At 32.4% G+C, this 20,981-nt stretch overlaps 5 protein-coding genes across 5 annotated transcripts; 3 read left to right on the top strand and 2 right to left on the bottom strand.

Annotated features, from left to right (window-relative positions):
* Positions 1 to 2: 2 nt before the first annotated feature.
* Bm10870 (uncharacterized protein) lies at positions 3 to 5,375 on the bottom strand (the record flags this gene model as incomplete). The annotated part of the gene is made up of 11 exons (XM_043076719.1): positions 3 to 38; positions 176 to 307; positions 839 to 940; positions 1,013 to 1,070; positions 1,214 to 1,353; positions 1,508 to 1,659; positions 2,020 to 2,203; positions 2,920 to 3,075; positions 3,371 to 3,482; positions 3,635 to 3,845; positions 5,333 to 5,375. The coding sequence occupies 11 exons, from the start codon at positions 5,373 to 5,375 to the stop codon at positions 3 to 5; spliced, it is 1,326 nt and encodes a 441-aa protein (XP_042932653.1).
* Positions 5,376 to 8,527: 3,152 nt separating this feature from the next.
* On the bottom strand, positions 8,528 to 10,544 carry Bm6807 (putative hypothalamus protein HTMP, putative; the record flags this gene model as incomplete). Its single annotated transcript, XM_001899678.1, has 6 exons — positions 8,528 to 8,601; positions 8,866 to 9,092; positions 9,285 to 9,516; positions 9,717 to 9,882; positions 10,130 to 10,231; positions 10,455 to 10,544. 6 exons carry the CDS (start codon positions 10,542 to 10,544, stop codon positions 8,528 to 8,530), a joined length of 891 nt encoding a protein of 296 aa, XP_001899713.1.
* A 1,011-nt stretch (positions 10,545 to 11,555) lies between these two features.
* Positions 11,556 to 14,941, top strand: Bm10871 (Uncharacterized protein; the record flags this gene model as incomplete). The annotated part of the gene is made up of 11 exons (XM_043076718.1): positions 11,556 to 11,617; positions 11,792 to 11,902; positions 12,032 to 12,142; positions 12,382 to 12,452; positions 12,778 to 12,822; positions 13,086 to 13,136; positions 13,233 to 13,293; positions 13,582 to 13,678; positions 13,749 to 13,815; positions 13,974 to 14,494; positions 14,837 to 14,941. 11 exons carry the CDS (start codon positions 11,556 to 11,558, stop codon positions 14,939 to 14,941), a joined length of 1,302 nt encoding a protein of 433 aa, XP_042932652.1.
* Positions 14,942 to 15,623: 682 nt separating this feature from the next.
* Positions 15,624 to 17,900, top strand: Bma-rpn-7 (putative 26S proteasome non-ATPase regulatory subunit 6, putative; the record flags this gene model as incomplete). The annotated part of the gene is made up of 9 exons (XM_043076717.1): positions 15,624 to 15,680; positions 15,832 to 15,939; positions 16,021 to 16,177; positions 16,275 to 16,498; positions 16,634 to 16,811; positions 16,897 to 16,955; positions 17,107 to 17,319; positions 17,529 to 17,701; positions 17,843 to 17,900. 9 exons carry the CDS (start codon positions 15,624 to 15,626, stop codon positions 17,898 to 17,900), a joined length of 1,227 nt encoding a protein of 408 aa, XP_042932651.1.
* Positions 17,901 to 19,094: 1,194 nt separating this feature from the next.
* Bm5955 (putative protein phosphatase 2C, putative) lies at positions 19,095 to 20,595 on the top strand (the record flags this gene model as incomplete). Its single annotated transcript, XM_043076716.1, has 7 exons — positions 19,095 to 19,271; positions 19,422 to 19,509; positions 19,632 to 19,724; positions 19,834 to 19,886; positions 20,014 to 20,152; positions 20,253 to 20,301; positions 20,475 to 20,595. 7 exons carry the CDS (start codon positions 19,095 to 19,097, stop codon positions 20,593 to 20,595), a joined length of 720 nt encoding a protein of 239 aa, XP_042932650.1.
* Positions 20,596 to 20,981: the final 386 nt, after the last annotated feature.

Genomic DNA, 20,981 nt, shown 5'->3' with positions numbered 1-20,981 from the left:
CATCACATTTGATCATGAAAGTAATCGCCAGTGTTGAACTGAAATAAATAGACACTTAAACGAATAATATGTAAGGTTACTACGAAAAAGGTAATCAAAATTCATATTATTGATTGTACATGAAAGTAGAATGGTTTGAATTATAAGATTCTAATTAAGAAGTTGCAGGAAATACCTCATATTGTTCCTCAAAAGCAACCCAGTTCTCCTCTACCTCTGTGTCACTGAAATCAGATGTGCTCTTGTCATACAAAAAATTGTAGCTTGGACAACGTTGCAATTTCTCTGTATGGGCAAATGGTACTAACTGAAAATGATAATCTTATAAAAACTTTCACTTAGACTCAACTTAATTTAACGCAATAAAAAATGAAGTTGGACTTTTATGTCGAAAGAGATTTAAATTTGGAAAGATGGAATTATTCATGTGATTGATTATATCTATATATATATATATATATATAATATGTATGAATAATTAACAAACTGATGCATAAAACCAGTCCGTAATAAAGTATATATGCTGCAAACTGGAGGTTAACATTTCATCTGTTATAAAAATGGAAATAGCTTGTGCAATTCAATTTAAAACAGTTACTGGAAATCCGTACTTTAGTCGTCTAATACCAATCTAATTTTATTTCCTTTTCACTTCCTGTGAGATATATTTCCGCCAGAAACGTTAGTAGTTGATCTCATAAGCGGAAAAATAATATAGAATAATAGATAAAAAGCTTATTTGCTTTATTAAATGTCTGCTACAATTTAAACATTCACTCAAATACATTAGAATACAACTTTGTAAGATAAACTTTAAACTCAAATTAAACAAAAATACCTTTTTCAGTGCAACATCATCCCAATTAATGCTTTCAAAAAAAGGATGAGATTTCACTTGCGCAAATGTATTCATTCTTCGTTCTCCGTCTACACTCAATAACTGTAAAGTGTACCTAAGTGTATACTAATATTCTGCAATATTAAATATATTATGAAATACACTAAATGTTACCTTATTGAAAAGGTCGCCTAGCATTGGATCACAACAGGGAGTACTATAACTGTCATATCTGTAATGATCGATGAATTTGAGCATAGAATGATTTGAACCAATTAAAGGAACCAATTAAATTAAAGGGCACTTGTGAACTGAATGAAATTTATTTTAAAAAGACAGAACAATAAGCTTTACGGTTTTCTATAAAATAATTACCTAAGTTCAGTATGCGAACTGACATCACAATTTGGAAATGGATAACTATTTGTATTCATGATATGAAGTAATACTCCATAAGACCACCAATCCACTTCTTTGCCATAAAATTTCTCCTTAGCTATTTCGGGAGCCATGTACTGCAATTCAGAATTGCAAACTATTTCGATCCAATTCATTTGAATCGAAATAGTTCACAAAGAAATGAGAGTTATTCAATCCCAAAAAAAAGTGAAAATTGAGCAAAATGCCAAAAACGAGTTGATTTACACCATAACATAAAAATAATCCAACTTGAAGTGTTCCGCACACCGTTCGTGTTCGCTCTCCATTGGAAAGTTTTTTGGAGAAACCGAAATCAACAATCTGAATATGGCCATCAAGATCAAGCACAATATTTTCCATTTTTAAATCTCGGTAAACTACGTTGTTTCTGTGAATATAATCTAAAATGGTAATGATGTTGGAAAAAATTGTCATTTCAATCTGTTCCAAGATATACTGAAGTGCAAACAAACAGATATGAAATTATGTGAATAAAAAGATGAGTACATATGTGGAAGAGTGAAATAATTAAGCAGAAATGATTCTAAAGATAGATACCGGAATATGACTTACTATTTCATGAAATTACTTTGACAAGGAATTCATTTCATTTTGATCTGAATTTTTTCCAGTTTTTCTAAGTCAAATAGAATCATATATAATAGGTAGATAAATAGAGATATAAATATAATTAATGATTCCTACTGCAAGTTAGCTCAGTATTACTGTGATAAATCTAAGATTTGTTATGATAAAATAACCTAAAGTAAAAGCGATTTCGGCACCATATATTCTTAATGTATCTTCCATGAAGGGTCCATAATCACGCCATAGCGTGAACAAATCCCCGTAACCCATTGCATATTGAAGTAGTGTGAAGAGATGTGTCCTCGACTGCCAGCTAGCATAACATTTCGTGATGAAAACGTTATCCGAGAGAGCTCTCTACACAAAATTAGTAATATTTAAATATCAATCCTTTCCATTCAACATTAGGAATTAGAAGAAACTTACTTAATTTACATTTATTCTACCTCCGACTGTCATGACTCGTATTTATAATCACATAGTTGTTTGCTTCTTTTTAAGAAATGAAATATCAGAGATCACAAGGACGTTATCAAGTTCGAATAGAAAGTTTTAGAGTATTCCGTAGAAAAGAAAAAGTAGGCTGCGATTTCAATCTGAACTGTTTTCCCCCCTTATTACACGAACTAATCATCCACTAGCTTTTCTACTATTAAGTTATTGCTGTCATAGAAATTAAATTTATTCATTTAAAATTTAGGCACTGAGAGAAAGATAAAGAACAATTTTAGTAACATCAAAATTTTTTCCTGATCACCTGACAGATCGAGCTATGTTGACTTTAGCAAAATGTCAAGTTCTTTCAATAATTATTGTAAGTACGAGGAGATGTATAAATATCCAAGTCCAAAATTTTTTTCCCTAAATGTGCTTAACTATTTTTAAAAGGTTTAATTATAAATACTGAAAGTAAATACTTATATGTCAAATGTATTATAAGTCTTTTCCAAAGAGCTGGAGATTTCGAATTATGTCCGTCATCCGATTGAGTAAAAATTGACGTCTGCTAAAAATACAGAGAAGAACGCATTGAATGAACATTTTTAGTATTGAGAATATTTTTAGCAATTTACATGTATTGAAGCTTCATCTTTAACTTGTTGAATGACGTTCCTCATTAAAACTTCGCTTTTCGACTGCTTTTTTATGGCAAATAAAAAGTTGTGATCAAGTTTCAAGCATACCCTATATACTTTACTGAATGTGCCGTTTCCAATGCAATTCAGGATCTGCAAATATTTTAAAACAATCCGATTATAAGTGCAAAAAGTAATTATTGTAAATATTATTTTTTTCAATATATTCTTTTTCAGCTAAGTGCAAGCTTGCGATACAAGCGCATTAAATAATCTAGTGGCACTTCATGGGACACAGATTAGAACACGCATACAACACGAAATGTTAAATATAAATGATTCGTGATGTGCTTCACAAGTATCGCATCTATAAAATTGCCATAGGAATTGGAAAATTAAATTACCTATTTTCAGTTCAACATAATCATCGAAATTAACAGTAGCTCACCAAGAAATCTTTTTCTGTGATATGTGAATTATTCGGGAATTCCGGTAGAAAAATTGCTTCCAGCAATGGCACTGGCCAAACACTTTCCCTGAGTGAGCCATGACCAACTTTTCTATAATTCCGATTATTTTAAAATATGTAATTTTTGAATCCCTAAACTTTAAATATGCGTTTCAGTTAATAAATTTCCATCGTAGTGCTTTGTTATGTGTTCCATGCTTTTTTCAATGAAAAAAGTTACTCGAAGAAATGTAATAATGAAACCTCGTTTGAATTTCCTGATTGCAAAAGATTGTCACAGTTGTATCGATCGCTTTTTCACTTGAATTATAGCGTCGTCTCGTTTCAGAATATCGAATATATGCAAGTGAAGTAATGCTTTCATTAATTCGATCGTACAAATGTTGGGCCCTCGTTTGTAGCGATATTAAGTTTAGCTTACTTAGAAATCGACTAAACAGCCTTTTTCTCACTCCTATAAATATAGGTTAATGATGTGAATAGAAATAATTAAGCAATTTTGTTTATTGGTAAAATATATAGGGATGCTGTTGTCAACTGTGTACAAACTGTTTAAGGTTACCGGAACTGCAAACTTTCCCAAGATCAAGCAAAATTTGTGAGTGAGTCAAAACAGGTTACCTGAAGTCACGCAGAATATCGCTAAAATTAAAGATTCGCTAAACCTCATCAGCTGTACACGAACTCATTAATTAATTAATCAATGATATGAACAACTATCACTGTAATTATGCATCGTTTACTAAAATGCTAAAAAAATTGCGAAAGTAAAACAATCAGTGGTACAATAGAAGAAAGCAGTTTTGGACAGGTATAAAAAACGATTCCTTTTTCATTAAAATTTCGAGATTTGTCGCACTCATTTTACAAGAACAATAATTACTGCGCGAAAATTATATGTTGAAGAGACTCGCGAATGTATCAAGGCAAGCATCCTTTCCTCTACTCTCCCCTTTTCTTCAGGTCGTTTGGAGCGAAAATTCTAATTTTCAGGTATGATGAAATCAATCCAACATGAGTAAATTTACTAACCGGGAAAGAACGAAATACCGATGAATAAAACAATTTCATATTAACAATTCGATCAGTGGTAGTTTTCAATGCAAAATAAAAAGATTTGAAGTTTTGAGAGAAATGTAAACAGGAGAAAGTGCAAGAAAACTGGACAAAAACGGTCTTGCACACTTACCGATATGAAAGTGAAATTATTCATAAGGATATTATAAATTGACAGGAATAAATTGACCTCACAAAGAGATATTCATTTAGTGTTCAGGACTGAATCAAATGAAGCAGTTAATTTTATATATATTAATAAAATAGCATAAAGTAAAAGGGACAAGAATAATTCTTCTATCTAGGGCTACTGTTATAAACTAAAGAAAAACTTTAGGTGATTTCCCTTAACAGATTAAAAAAAAGATCTGTAGTAAAAGAGCTGGGAAGAGATGGAGGTAAGGGACGAAAAATCTCGTGGAAATTAAGCAGTCTCTCTCTCCCTCTTTATGCAATTTCCTGAACTGTTTTGTTTATTTGGAATCACTTAAACGCAATTAGGGATCGCAAATATTTTCAGATAAATGATCTAATCGAGGCTTGAACAAGTGATTAAAAGTATTCTTAGATAAATGATCTAAGAGTATTTGTATCAAATTTTAAAATATAGAAAATTAAATACCATACCGCCGAAGTTATTTCTTTAACAAAGCGTTTATAGACGATAAAAGTAAGATATCTTTTTGTGAATAAAATCGATTAAATTAAAAGCTTTTCCCTCACTTTTCAACATTTTTTTTTTTTTTTTTTTTACGTGGAATGCAGAAGACACAGAAGTCTACATTCGCCATATCTGGATGAGCGATCGATATCATTATTTTAATATCAATGCAATAAAATGAGAATGTTTCTGAATAAAGTTCTTTCTGATCAACAAACGATAACCTTTATTTTTTTCTTTATTCACAGTTTCTAATGCAGGTGTCATTTAATTTGACCTTTCAGGACACGATGACAACGAAAGAGTGTTTCACAACACGGAATTCCCATCAAGAACTTCAGTAAGTGACCAAATTCTTTTAAGATACTGAGGTATTTGCATCATTCTGCATCAGTACTTATCTAAAAGAGAAATCAGTAAGCTGAAATAATGTTCGTTGTGTATCTTTGAAATGTCTTATAGAAATAGCTTCGTTTTCCAAAACTTTAAAGAAAATTTAAGAAAGATAAAATGAGATTACTGCTTGGATATTGTAAGAAATAGCACTAGAAAATATAATTTTCATTAAAGATATTTAAAATGTGATGAAAGGAGTTCTAGAAAAGGAAGAAAAGAAAGGAGAAAGGATGAAAAAGAATGAACCGTGATGACCGAACTCATCGATGGATCATAGGCCAAGAAAATTATCAGCAACTAAAATGTTTACCCTACCAAGCATTTCAACAGAAGAAGCCTGAAAGACGAAATATGATTAGAAAGGATTGCAGTAAGTTAATTAACCCTGAAAACTTTCTGATTGAAAGTTATCATTGGATGCTAATATTTTCCAGTATCGGACTGCGAATAACATGCAGGTAATGAGTATGGTTTTCTAAGTGTAATTAATTGAATACTGAAAAGGAAGAAGAGAAAATGGAAATGATTTGAAACAATTTTTAGTGGAAAATTTTGTCTGATAAAGCTGGATTACTAAAGTTGACATGGCATAGGCGAAAAAGTAATATCGATCGGGGATACATGAAGAAACCAGCCAACTGCATCATTGCTTCATAATGAAATCAATAAAGCGCAATTAGAGCTTTGTTACCAAATAACTCCTTTAGATAAGAAATACAATGCATTATTGTTTATTTCACCAAAAATCTGCGTTTCTGGCCTAATCGGTCCTTGGTAAGTTGGTTATTGATTTTGTCCTGCCTATCCATCACTAATCCTTGATGACATCATTTCATGATTTAAATCCAATTACCTTGTTTTTAGCACTTCGTTGATCGAAGTTTCCGGAGCAAATGTTAGTGAGATGCTTTAGAGCTGCTGATAAATTTTGATGATAAAATTTCATTGATAAAATTTGATAAATGTTTTTCTTCATTGACAAATTTCATTGATAGAATTGGTAAATGGTAAAATTTCATTGACAAATTTGATAAATGACAAAATTCACTAATAAAATTTGACAAATGCAAACATTTCGATTCCTACTGCTTGCCATTACTTAAATCATCTACCAAATTTAATTTCAAACATGTTATAGCCCTTAACTGTAACATACTTTTGAATTAACAACATCACCCTTCATTAATCCACGTTCAACGAAATTCTTTACTTTATTATAGCTAAATAAAGTTACATGTTAAGCCGTCATGAAAATAATGATAAACACAGAGTTTTATTAAGTTATTCTTATTTTTGTGATTACATCGTTATGTGATCTTATGTAAATTAATAAGCACATCCAACGTTACACGAAACTTTTATTTATATACATTCAACAACCCAGTGTATAGCAGAATATGGTCATATTACACCAACTGCACCAACTGAATGATTTACTGCCACAGGTCTATTGTATTTCCTGGAAAAGCGAAAATCAAGAAATTTTGAACCTTATTTATGGAATAAAATGTAATAACATTCGAAGGTTTTTAAACTGTACTACAGGGAAGACAATTTCACTTCAAAATGGCAAATGAAGTTAAGTGATGACAACTCAACGACAGTATCAAAAACCATCGAGCTAATTAAACTCAAGATTTTTCTCGCAAGATTACCATATTTCCATCTGAGCAAGACAGAAGAGCTCTGAACTGTTTTGCCTTTTGAAATACTTTATCAGTAGAACTCGAAGTCGAAAGTAACACTTAATGAGCAATTTAGAAGAGCACTAAATATTTAACTGGATATTCAGACAGCCAAAAGCGGTGAAGCACCGGTATACATGGATATCTTAGAAAAACATTTTTTGTACATAATCAGTACCATTAGCCACAAAAAGCTGTTCATGCTTATGTGGTACCCTTTTCGCATAAGAAGGAATTCGAATGAATCTTTAATCATTAAAAAGTAGTTAATGATACTTTACAATCAAGAACTTCAAGAGTCTATCTAATCAGAATAGAAACAAGACAGTCGCTACTACTGACTTTCCATTAACATTTCGTCACAAATTAACATTTTTTGATTTTTTTAAAATTTTTAAATCAACAAAAAAAAAAAAAAAAAAATTAACATTTCCATAAATCAGGAGTCAGCGCCACTTTATGAATTTGTAAAATAATTGAATTGTAAAATAATTTGCTTCGCAGGAATTCCATAAAGAACTCTAGTCACTTCATAAAAATTACAACCAGAAGTATCTGTGGAATAAACAGGAATTGATTATGATCATTCTTCCTTTTCCTCGGAATCTGTAATTTAAAAGAACTAATTTAGGGAAACCATTTATGTTGATAATGCAGATATGAATTACAATATTTACTAAAGAAATCAAAACACTTCCAGTTCATAACAAAGTGATATGTGCTATCATATTTCAACAAAATGATTAAAATTACAATGACTTTGAGAGGTCTGAATAGAATGAAAACATGAAAAAATAACAGCAAAAGAAAAGTACAGAGAGAACGAAAAACAAAAAGAAATGAGCAACAGAATCGCAAAATAATTGCATGCGAAAACTCCGTACTGCAAAATATTACACTGCTTAAATTTTCTATTTTGGAATTAATATAAGATTTCGAAAAAAAGGAAGTCATCAAATAAATAAAAGACGATCACAATGTTAAACGATCACAATATTACCAAGAAGTTTCTGAAAAATAGATAGACATTTATTCTTTACTTTACTAAAGCTGGAAATAATCAATTAAAGAAACTTTACTACGACAAAACCATGGGAAATACGAAACACTTAACACCTAATGACAAAATCACAAAATGAATATTTGAATTTGCAAGCCATACTTCCGTCCACAAACAAATTTTTAAAAAAATTACTGTCTTTTCCAAATATTGATGCACATAGACCTTATATTTTTGGTCCAAGCAACTGTTAATAATCCATTTAGGTTGAAATAAACAGAAAGCGCTCATACAAAAAATGACCCGCAAATCAATATGCAACAGGTATTTCGCCTTGTTTATTCCGATTCCGGAGTGACAAGAAAAGCAGAAAACGCGAACAAGATAAATACTATGCCTCCAATTAACGTAACTAAAAAAAGTACAAGTTGAAAACTGTTAACATTAAAACTTGCTTTAAATTATGGCAAGTAAACACGTATCGCCAAATCACAGGACCATTACAACATGGCGTCAAATATAAAAGAACAATAGTTGATTCGATGTAGTTAATTATAACAATTGCTTTCTACTTCCCTCGAGATCCGTAATTTTAAGGAAAACTAATTTAGAAAACAAATACTGTGCAGTTCAACAGTGCAAAATGTACAAATAAAAAAGCTAGGCTTGAAATTACCTGTTCTTACTGATATTTGAGTAGCAACAAGTCTACCGCCGATAACGGCAATTCCTGTACAGAATGCGTGTCCGACTATAGTACCAATCACTACACCATAGATATTTTCACGGGCTGCCAACATTATTGTGGTCAGCTGACTGCGATCGCCCCATTCGGCCAGAAATGTGAGCGTAAAAGTCTCCAAAAAAAGTGCAGAAATCATACATACAAGCGCATGTGTTGAACTGTAACGAAAAGTTGTAAAAGTAAAAGCAAGCATACAAAATTTCCTAGATGTAAAGCATTTCTTTTTTGGACAGAATTTCATACTTTCGAAAACATTTCCGTGAACTTAGATGAGTGATCTAATTAGGGACGAAACAAGATGAGTGATCTAATTAGGGACGAAACACGAGATTAAAATGAGTCTGGATTACCTCTGGTTTGGCATAGTAATTCCTCCACTTTCTATATCAGCTTTAGAAGAATCAGAAAGCAGTTCTTTCTTCTGGATTTCCGTTTTTGCTTCTGCATAATTCTCCTGTCCATCAGCTGGAGACATTCGATATCCATCGTACAACATTTTCATACCAAATAATGCGAAAAGTGCAGTAGAAATGGAATAAGTTAACAATCGTGGCATGACCTGAGTAAACCATCCCAGTCCAGCTTAAAAAATTCCTCATAAACGGACGGGGAACAAAAGTACAAGACCTACTAAAGAAAAAAAAAAAAATAGAACCACATAAAAAATTATTCCATGTGACCTAACAACTTTTTTTAAAAATTACTTTGAAAAGTTTTAAAATGCACTAGAAATTCACTTTAAATGTATTTTCTGCATGAAAAACAGAAGTATAACATGACACCTGATAAAAGTGTCATCAAAATTAAAGCTGCCATTGCTCCGCAGAAAACAGTTAACCGAGAATGCCTCATTGCCATGATTGCAGCAATAAACCATGTCTTGTCGCCCAATTCTGATACAACAACGACTGATATAGAAGCCAGTAATGCATGATAGAGAGTCAAATCCTGCAATTTCTCTGATCAGGATGGATTTTGCATACAAAAAGGAAAAAAAAAAATTACACGAATTTCAAGCATCGAGTTATCCAGAGGATAATTTATTTTTATTCAGCTATTTACTTTTACTCATTTTACTCAGAAGTTTTTTATCCTATAGAAAATAATAAAGTTACCTGCATAAATAATCTTAAACATCAGTTTTTGAAGGAAATATATCCATTGTAATTCCAACAATAAAAGAGAAAGAACTTACAATAGGTTTTTTGGGCTTATTTTCGCCAAAAATTGCAGCAGGATTTTTGTTTGCATTGGTAACTATAGATGTCCGTTGATAAATTTCCTTCGCTGAATTTGACTAAAAGATTTTCTCTAAATGAACTTGAGAATTAATCAAATTGTTGAAACTTGAGAGACTTTACTGTGACAAAGAATTACTTCTGACATCATCTTCTAGCACATTTCTGCTGACTCATTTTTAGGGAAAATTTACACATACTTTATCCTGACAACCACATGGCCAACAATATTCTACTTTGTTATTTTTATCAACCAAAAATGTTTATCAATAAAAAATTTACCTGAAGAGAATGATTACCAATATTACCAGTATCTCGCTGCCGCGAATCAATGGTACCTGCAGTAAATCCTAAGAAATGCGTAAAAAGCATTGCTATAATGAAGCACACTGAGTATATAAAATTCATCATTAGTAATAGGGATAATAGTGAAATCGATAATTCATTGAAATACCACAAACAAGCGGATACTGCACAGCAATCTCTATAAAAAATAAGAGAAAGCTGTCAAATTCTGATAAATATATAGAGGTCAGAGCAAAGAAACGAATTTTATCCTTCTACATACTTACATGGATCATTCTGAATTTAAGGATATAGTGAAAGAATAAAAAACCAATATTAAATTTATATTGTGCTATGTTAGCTCTAGTCGAAAACTCTACGGTTAAAGTTTTTAAACGATTCTCGGGAATGAAATAAATCGGCTAGAAGTCACGCTGATCATTTTATCTGTTCCTATTTTCATACAATTCCCTATATTACACAGCACGCCATCCTTACGTTCCGTGTTCCAGCACATATTACCGACGTTCTCCCACGTCCCAATCCACAACACAGTCAGCAAAGCGTCTCTTACCATCCGCCCGACATCACACATTGACCCACCAAATCACTTCAGAGAACCGTTTCACTTCTTTCCTCTCCCTTCTTCCTATGATCTCTCTTAATTCCTGTTAATTCCATGGTTCCACGTTAACTCTGCACCATCGTTCTTCTACGTCTATTTTCTATTTAGAGTTCTTAGGTGGTGGTAGTAGGATGGCGTAGTAAGCGTAGAAGTACAGTGGTAGCCGTGGTTGTAGCGTTGAGGTAGACGTGGTTGTAGAAGTGGATGTTAATGATATGCATAATAAGAAATGTCACACTAGCTGTTTCAGTCGCAATAACTTCTGCCAGTTTTGTAAAGCTGGATTGAATGGATGTGGTAAATGGTCCCTGTGCAATGACAATTAGAATAGAATTATCGAAGGGCATTGTGTATTACTTGCTTTTTAATAGCCTATAGACATTGTTCTTTTATTAACACAGGACTATAAGGAAAGGTGTCCACCTTGACAGATTTTAATTATACACAGCTTTTTAATTTTCAGCTATTATATTATGGCCGTTCGGAATGTGTATACATCACGCGACGAACGATTAATGTGGGAACACATCTTTAAGTAAGCTTGACTTTCATTTTTATTATGAATTCGTTGACAGTACAAATGACTACAGTCTGTTCTACTCGTAGAGGAAGAAGCCGAGCAGAAACTTCCAGTACAGCGCATTTCTTTGCTTCCTGTCTTTAAACACAATGAACTTAGAAATATCTATTCGGCATGTGAAATTTGCAGGAAGCTGCAGGAGGGAGATGAAGCTGCTTATCAACCAAAGGGTTTAAAGTTATGGAAAACTTTTGAAGCCACTCAGAAAACCAACAAAACCGCCTCATCACTTGCTACACAGTAAAAATTTTGATGACATGCTTGGTTGCATTTGCTTTATTTTACTGTGTTGAGGAAGTGGGAATAGAAGACTAGGTTATTTTTGTTTTATTTTATTTTAGAGATTCTTTTTTCTTTGTATTTTTGCAGTTTTCGTAAAGCAATGTACGATCATATCGAAGAAGCCAAGATACCAGTGGAGCAACAGTTATACATCGCAAGTCAACTCAACCTAAAACTGTCGAGGCGCCAGCAAAAAACGTGAACTTTTTTTTTCGTTAATTGTAACTCGATGAGGAAAATGTAAATATGACATCTGCATTGCTTCGAATAAAAATTGTTTTGAATTTATTTCTCCGAATTTTTTTCTTAGTGCTAGAAGGGTAATTCTTAATAGTTTCTATTTTCGAGTTTGGTTTTTTCAGTTCTGGATGAATTATGATCAGAACGGAAATGAAATTCTCCTATACTGTCATTTCTTTAAATACTTCAATTTACAGAATCGAATACAAAGAAAATATTTCAATCACTGTAGATGGTTGCGGTTTCGTGACTGCATATGAAAAGGAAGGTTACTTTGCTTCTATATTCGACCTTTTTGCTACCAAATGTTGATTCAGCTGATTTCCTCTCATTATTGACGGCTTTAATATACTTTAGTATACTGCGCCATCATTTTTGAATCGTAAAAATATTATAAAATGATTATGTTTAATATTACTGGTCTAATATATAAGATGGTGTAGATGCAGTAGAATTCCGCTATTCCAGTTTATTTCAAGATTTCTCATCAACTTCTTTTTGTAACATAATTTGAACTTCAATAAATATTTATACATTTAGTTAGGTTTTGAATTATTGTGAAGAGTATAAACAATTAAGCTACACTTTTTCAGGTAAACAGTATCTTCCATCTCTACTTAAGAAAGGAACTTTATGCGGTATGATTAAGTGTTAAGTTTAAAAGAAGAGGATTCCGTTTCGTCTTATATTAATTAACTGCCTTGAATGTCTTATCATTGGTTTTTACGCATATTTTTTATATCGTAACATACTAAATATGAAATGAAGGTTTGATATCTCTTATTATGTCACTTATTTCCATCCTCTCCACACTTATTCCTCTGCGGATACTGAACCTTGCTAATAATTATGTCCTTTATTTCTTTTCATCTTCATTTCAAATCATAGTTTTCCATTTCAGAAGACAATAATATAAATGATGAACTAGGTTACGACGCATTTGAACTAAATGGTAAGCTGCATCCAAAGATCTTGGAATGATAATCATTTTTTAAAGCGCTGAATATCTCATAAAATACCAATTTAGTTGCTATATTTTATGTTTTAGGATCGATGCGGAAAATTCCAAAACTCTCACAAAGCTTCGACAGAAGCTCTGCGTCATTAGGGTTAGTTATTTGAGGATTTTAAAAGTTTTTTGCATAACTGGAGGAAATATATGTATAGAATTTTAACTGTTAAATATTACTTGTAAAGGTAATACCAATGAAAGACAAATTTCTCTCTGGGGCGAATATTGAGTGTGCATATAGTTTAATCTCGTAGAATAAAAACGAACCGTCTTTTTTTTAAAACTTATTTTTCATTTAGTGCTGTCTCTTAACACATTCATTTTTGTAGTATATTAAAGTGATTCCACTTTGTGCTGTAATTTAATGGCTTTTTTTCATTGGAAGAAAGTACAGCCTGCGAAAGCGACTCAACGTCGGAAATAATAGATCACCGGCAATTCGTAATTCAAAAGAAGTCGAAGCTGTGGACTTGATGCTGGATGTAAGTGTGTGGACTTAATAAGTTGCATAATTTTAATTTAAAAATTGCATTATAGACTTATTTTGTTCAGAACGATCACAATGATAACCGAAATGAAGAATTCCATGGTGGCGGTAATCAGAATGAGATATCCTGCGGTAATTTTGCATTGTTAAACTACCGTGCTTTGTATAGTTCTCAAATTATGTTGTATGTTTGTGATAGCTTAAGAGTTAATTTTAGTTCATAAATATAATGACAATCTTTTGACATAATCTACTAATTCATTTAAAATATTGTTTTGAAGAACTTTTAGTTGGGCAGATGTTGGATGACGGGAACGGGAATGTAAGTGAACAAAAAAAAGTATGCGAGAATGCAGAAACAATTACATATGAAAAGCAGTTCTCTTCAAACAAAACTGACGATCAGGAAACAAGCAAAAGCAGGAGGGTGCTTTGCGTAGCAGATGGTTCTCATAATAGTTCAAAGGAAACTGAGATGAATATATTTTTCTCTAAGAATGAAATTTGTAACTTTCAAAGCGAAGCATTAGGAAATCAAGCTGAATGTGAAACAGCAGAGTCAGAATCTGGTATGAGTCAGTGTATAGAAGTCGTTGACAATATAAAAAATTTGGCCGTACATAACGATCAGTTTGATATGAAAATGATGTCAAACGAAATATCCAAAAGTGTTGCGTGCAATAGCACATCAATACAAACCACAACCCTTATGAAGGGGAGAGAAGAACTATTGGCCGAAAGTATTATTGATGAAGAACTGAAGCAGTTACTTGCTTTTATTTCAAATAAACGACAACTCAGGGGTGTTGAGGTAATTTTTTTTTTACATATTATCAGATATTCCTATATTGTCAGTCTCTGGGCTTTGTAACGGTTTTATTGCTTATACAAACCAAACATACAATATTTTTTGGGTTTGTTTCGTCAAAGCGCGTAATCTGCACGGTTATATCACGAGTAGCACGAGTTCTACCTTTATTCCACATGAATGAATTTATGCAACACATGTTTTTGGGAAATCGACCTGAAGTAATTGTATTTACTGCATTTATCACTTCATTACAAGTGATCACTTATTGATATATGATTTATTTTCTGAGAAAATGCTGCTCTTGCTCATCAGATTCATGTCTTCACATGTTTTAATTTGCAGAAAATGAAAACAGAAAAAATACTGGAATTGCGTGCTAAGGAAGCCAAACAACTTGGAATTGGTTTGAGAAGTTATCTCAGAAAAATGCGACAGCAGATGATTTAGAGTGGAACAGATTTTCGCTTAATTATAATGCACTGGACTTTTGATTTATTTTATGTTTTAATTTCTTATATTTTTGTTAACTGTTGTTTAGAGCATGTAATTTTAGATTTATAGTCGTATTCGATGACTTTAAAGCGTTTAAAATTGTACACTTCCGGAATTTATTGACTTTAGTTGCTACTTACAAGACATAATTCATCTTTCACATGTTTTACCTTTATTCCACATTAAAGTGGTAATTGAGAATTCGTAATATGAAGGAAAATTTTTGCAAGTTTGTAATTTTGTTAGGAGTGACTGTCTAACGACTAGAGATTTTAAACAAGGACAAGGATGTTTATAGGTAGGGTAGTAAATATGAGAAAGTTGTGTGAGTCTATATGGCGCTCCAAGATTCTCAGTGTTATGAAAAGATTCCACATCTGGAAAATTGGAGTGTATTTAAATGTGTTGCTTCAGATTGATGATTTTATGAGCTTTAGTTATCAGATGTATTTTTGCCGTTCATTATCAAGTATCACATTAAAAGTAATTTATGTACGAGATTTAAATTATACGAGTTATCGTGACCTCTACTTGGCACAACCGATTTTGATAATAGAGTATGAGAACATTTTGTTCATGGAAGCTCTACAGAAAACGGGAATATGAATTTTGAGTTTTTATATCGTATTCCTTGTAGATGATTGAAAAAGCTCCAGACACAACAAAGCAGCTGATCGATGATGTTGAAAAGGAAGTGAGTTGCAAAATTAATGTAATTAAAGGTCGAGCTAGAAAAGTTAGTCCTTTCTACAGTGGTTTGTGGGTACTTCAATTTATTATATTATATACTGGTTGTGTCTGACAGTTAATCCTTCCTATTCAAAAACATTGAAATTGGATTTTAGGTAATTTCAAAGATACCGAATTTGGATATTGCACAACTTCGTTTTCTTCTATCACATCCTGATATCGATTCAAAGGTAAAGAAGGATAGCTGGGAAAAACTTATTGAGGTTAGCGCCTTATGTTGCAAACATTTGTGGTGTCATTGTTTATATTTAGATTTTTAATTTTGCTTATTCTTTAAATTTCAGCTTATCAAGGAAAATGAAATGGGACCATATTACAAACTCGTTTGTACCGACATTGGAACCACCATGAATGAATCATTATTTACCGATTTAAAAGAAGCCAATGAGAAGCGTTTGAAAGAAATAAACGATGAGATAGCAGATGCTGAACAGAACTTAGGTATTTTAGTATGTGGTAAATGATATACGGGTAACCTTTAGAAGAGAAGAAGTATATTAAAAATATTAGTTTTACTGTGTATGTGCTTTTTTTGCAGGAGAAAGTGAAGTGCGGCAGGCTTACCTTCGCAAAAGCGAATATTTATGTAAAATTGGTGACAAAGACGCAGCGGTTGCATCGTTTAGCCAAACATATGAGAAAACTGTTGGAATCGGCTATAGAATTGATCTTATTTTCAATCTTATTCGACTTGGCCTCTTCTTTTTGGATCATCAATTAATCAATGCTAATATTGCTAAAGCAAAGAATCTTATGGAACAGGTTTTAGCAGTTTTTACAAAGTTTAAATTCCTTGCTGGACATCCCTACAGTAGACAAAGTTCTACCACTTAAACTAGTCTAGGTCTTACACCGCTTAGGTTGATGTTGGCATACTTTATGAGCAAATGAATTTAGGGCGGAGATTGGGAGCGAAAAAATCGTCTTCGATCCTATGAAGGCCTTTATAAGATGTCGGTGAGAGATTTGAAAGGAGCTGCAGCCCTTTTTCTGGAAGCTGTGCCAACGTTTGGTTCATACGAACTTATGACCTATGAACAGCTTATATTTTATACAGTTATTTCGGCTGTGTATGGTAAGTATATGACTTTCCACACTTTTTCATTGACAAAAGTCTTTCTTAAACATGGAATCTAACTAAACACACCAGCTTTTTTCAGCGTTAGAACGTCCTGATCTGCGCACAAAAGTTATCCGATGCAATGAGATCCAAGAGCAAGTCAGTTTCTCAGTTACATTTCATTTGTCACTTTCATCTTAAATATTATTTTATTGCCGATTTTTATTGATTAGCGATTGTGTTAAAAAAATGTTAAAACTATATTGAATTGATTAGTATTTTCAAATTTCATTGCAATTTTTATATTTAGCTTACTGGTGGTGGTGAAAACAATGAATTGACTTCTGTAAAGCAATATTTGGAGGCTTTTTACGGATGCAGATATGATGAATTGTTCGTGGTGCTTGCTAAACTAGAAAGAGAGAAATTAAAATTTGATCGTTATTTAGCACCACATTATAATTTTTACTCGAGAGCAATGCGTCTCAAAGCTTACGAACAATTCCTTACTCCTTACAAAACAGTATGCTTTAGTCTCATCATTTTTTTTCTCCCTATTCATAGTTTCAGTAAAAAACTTGAATCTGTAAAGTATGTAAGGTGATAAGGAATGTACATTTATGTGCCACTCAAACTGTCTCTTTAATTTGCACTTATTGCTGCTTAAACTTAAATTTTAAACTTAAAATATCTTCGAGAAAACTGCGGTGCAGTTAATGATTTCCGTTTTAGGTTCGTTTAGATATGATGGCAAAAGATTTCGGTGTTTCGAAAACATTTATTGACAAAGAATTACATCGACTGATTGCCACTGGTCAGCTGCACTGCAGGATAGATGCTGTCAGGGGAATCATAATAATGAATCATCCTGATACTAAAAATCATCTGTATCGCAGCGTTATTAAGTATGTTTTTCTGCTTTATTGTAATTTTCCTGCTGTTGCGTCTAAATCCCTGAAGTGTATTTCATTTAATAATGGAATCTCAATTTTAACAGAGCTTTATGTTATGTGAAGTTATTTCTCAGGCATATTTTTTCTTTTTAGGGATGGTGATATTCTCCTGAATCGTATACAGAAGCTGGCACGTGTGATTAATGCTTGAAAGTATGACTTTATTCTTCATTTTGTTCCTATATTGAACTTAACTGAACTCTACAAAATTCTCTCAAGCTTGGAAATTAAAATCCAGATGTGCCAAGATTTGAAGAAAAATGTTTCAAAATTTTCAATTTCGGGAACAGATTGTGAAATGTTGAGTTTATTAACTTAATCTGTTACAATTAGTTTATTATCTGTCAGCAGAGTTAATGTTGTAATGAAGATTTTTATTTACTTCCGCTGCATCACTAACAGTTTATTCTGCTATGACAGATTTTTATTACTTTGCATGTTTGTTTATGGAAAAGAGTAAAATATATATTTATCTTGTGATAAAATGTATGTGTAAAATGAAAAACGTGAAGTGGCAGAAAATGGCTAAATGGAAAACTTCAGAAATGTTTAAATCTCTCGAAATGGATATAAAGAGCATTTAATGAATGTTAGTATTTCTAGCAAATCGTGTCATTTCCTCCAATAAAAACATTTCGTTCCATCAAAGGAGAATTCGTTAAACCGCTGTAAATAACCAACGAGCAGATAAGCTGAGATAGTTCAATTCTAACTGATATAACCATAAGGCAGGGAGGAAACAGTAATGGACCATTTTAAACCAGGAAGCAAGCAAGCACTTCGTTGCTGATGATATTGAGTGACTTCTTGTAGATGATATGGTGAAATTCCAGTTTTCATCCCATGATCATTCCTAAACGGAGGGACTGCTCGTTGCACACCGAGACGCCCCTTTCGGTTTAAAGTTTTCCCGGCACTTTCTGCTATTGTTTTGTTTCTTTCTTCGATTGTTGTTGCGATAGAGAGTTGGTCAGAGGTCAACTTCGATCGTGAGGACATTTCTGTGTTTTCTGAATTATTCTATAACATCATCTCAGCTATTCGCTAATCTCTCTGTCTTTCACTTCCCTCTCCTTTCCTTGCTCTCTTTAACTAATTGATTAATAGTAACGAAGAGAGATTTTTTAGTACTCCTTTATTTCTTTCTAGTAATTTTTTTTTGTTTTTCAAGTTGTAATGATTTATTGCTTCTCGCTTTTAGGTGGCGTATTGTGTATAGCTGTGTAACATTTCCTTTTAAATTCATGTTTATCATTTCTGAATCATAGAATACTTACCAACATTTTTGTGTGTCTTTTCGTTAGTCAGCTATGATTAATTAAAGCGGTCATGTTTCTGTTTCAGTATGGATATTGATAACCATTCATTGATTAAAGAGAATCCGTTGAACAGTGAATATGGACACGAGAGGATTTCATTTGGAGAAAGTGGTAAAGTGAATGAACCATCATCTTCATTATCTAGAAATATTTTAGGAACCTTCATGGAAGATAGAGAAAATGCTACTGATTGTGCTTCAGAAGTAACCTTTTAAGATCCTTTTTGTTTGAAATATATAATATTTCAAAATAATTATAAATAATTTTAGATGAAATCTTCATTTGCATGTTTGCTTTACTTTCTTGTATCTTCTACTAAATGGATTTTTAATCCCATTTCCCCAATTTTCTAGGTGAATTTACACTTGGCAGAACACCAGCCACGAAGTCGAACTCGCAACTGCAAACCTTCTGATCCACTCTATGTGCATAATTGTAGCGGTAATTAGTGCTCGATTATGAAATATGGTTTTCAAGAATGTGCTTTAGAAGATTGAGTATTTTCATTCTTAAGTTGGTTTTCAACACATCTGCTTAAGTAATGAGTGTAGTTAAATATTTAGATCGTTTGCCACCGCTTGAAACTGAGCAGCAGTTCCGTATTGCAGTTACAAAATGTGCAAGAGGAGGCGATTCAATGGAACGTAATTCAAATGGCAAGTTTTTATTTGTTCGTAATAGGACAGTCATCAAATAATACAGTGATCAGACCGTTCAGAAAGTGACATGGTTCATATGTTTGATACAAATATTTTAAATTTTCAGCTGGCATGGGAGTGGCACGCGATGTACCAAATTTGTCTCCTTTAATCTTCAAAGTATGTTTAATTTATAAATTGAAAAGCCTTCAGTCCAAGGAGAAGTATTAGTTTTCTTTTTTATTTCCAAAATTTAGAGAGAAGGATGAGATATTTATAGACAGCTTTAGATTTGTTGTATTTTTAGAGCAAACCTATCATCATATCCTCATCTCCAGTAATGAAAGCTTGCTCATCTGAAAAGACAAAAGGTGTTGAAGGTCGAAGAACTGCTGCTGAAGTTGACGCCTTTTTTACTCGTCTTAGTACCCCGAAATACATTAATGGTTCGCTTACACTTAGATTTTAATAGTATCTCTTCAGTTGAGTATCTGCAGTTTATCATTATTGATGATCTTTCTGTGTTTATTTTGATTGTGTTTTTAGGGAAAGTTTCAAAAGAGAAAAAAATTGGAGAACGTATTCAACAAGTAAGGTAAATTAGAAGATTTATAAAAGGGAATATGTTGAACCAAAAATAATTTTATATTCATTTGTAGTAAAATTATTACTAATAGCACAAAACTTGAGAGAGATTTTACACATTTACCTTACTTATATACATTTCATTTTTGTTTAATTCACTTGATTCATGGAATTCATATTCAGTGCAACACAACGACGCAGATGTGAAGCAACAAAAGGACTGTGCTTGAATGTTGTCCGTACACGAAATAATTCTGCTGTACGTTGTGGGAATCGTAATTCAGCTGTTGGAAAGCAGAGCTGATCGAAACTCTCAATGTTTGATATAACTTTTTGATTCTGACTATTGAACTTCTACTAGTAATTCTATTTTGCATATTACTTAGCCCTTTGAAGTAAAATGAATAGTTTGAATTGCTGGAAATTCATTAGGCTTTGCATATATTATTTAAGTGATAGAAAAAATTTTTCAATCTTTATGGATCATTTTCTTTGTATTCGTTCTCAAGACTCTCAGCTGAAATATGTGCCTGATCTTCGTTTATCATTAACTCATTATTACTGAAGGATCTCATTAACTCATTTTGTGCATAAATTGACTAATATATTCGTTACTTGTGTAGAGTCATTTTTAAGAAATGTCTATCAGTTGTACGATTCTATCCGATCTCTAAAATCTTCTCACTTCCA

The sequence above is a fragment of the Brugia malayi genome (assembly GCF_000002995.4).
Source record: "Brugia malayi strain FR3 genome assembly, contig: Bm_v4_Chr1_scaffold_001, whole genome shotgun sequence".
Classification (NCBI taxonomy): domain Eukaryota; kingdom Metazoa; phylum Nematoda; class Chromadorea; order Rhabditida; family Onchocercidae; genus Brugia; species Brugia malayi.
Note: the sequence above shows the minus strand (reverse complement) of the source record. Positions and strands in the feature narration are given on the sequence as shown.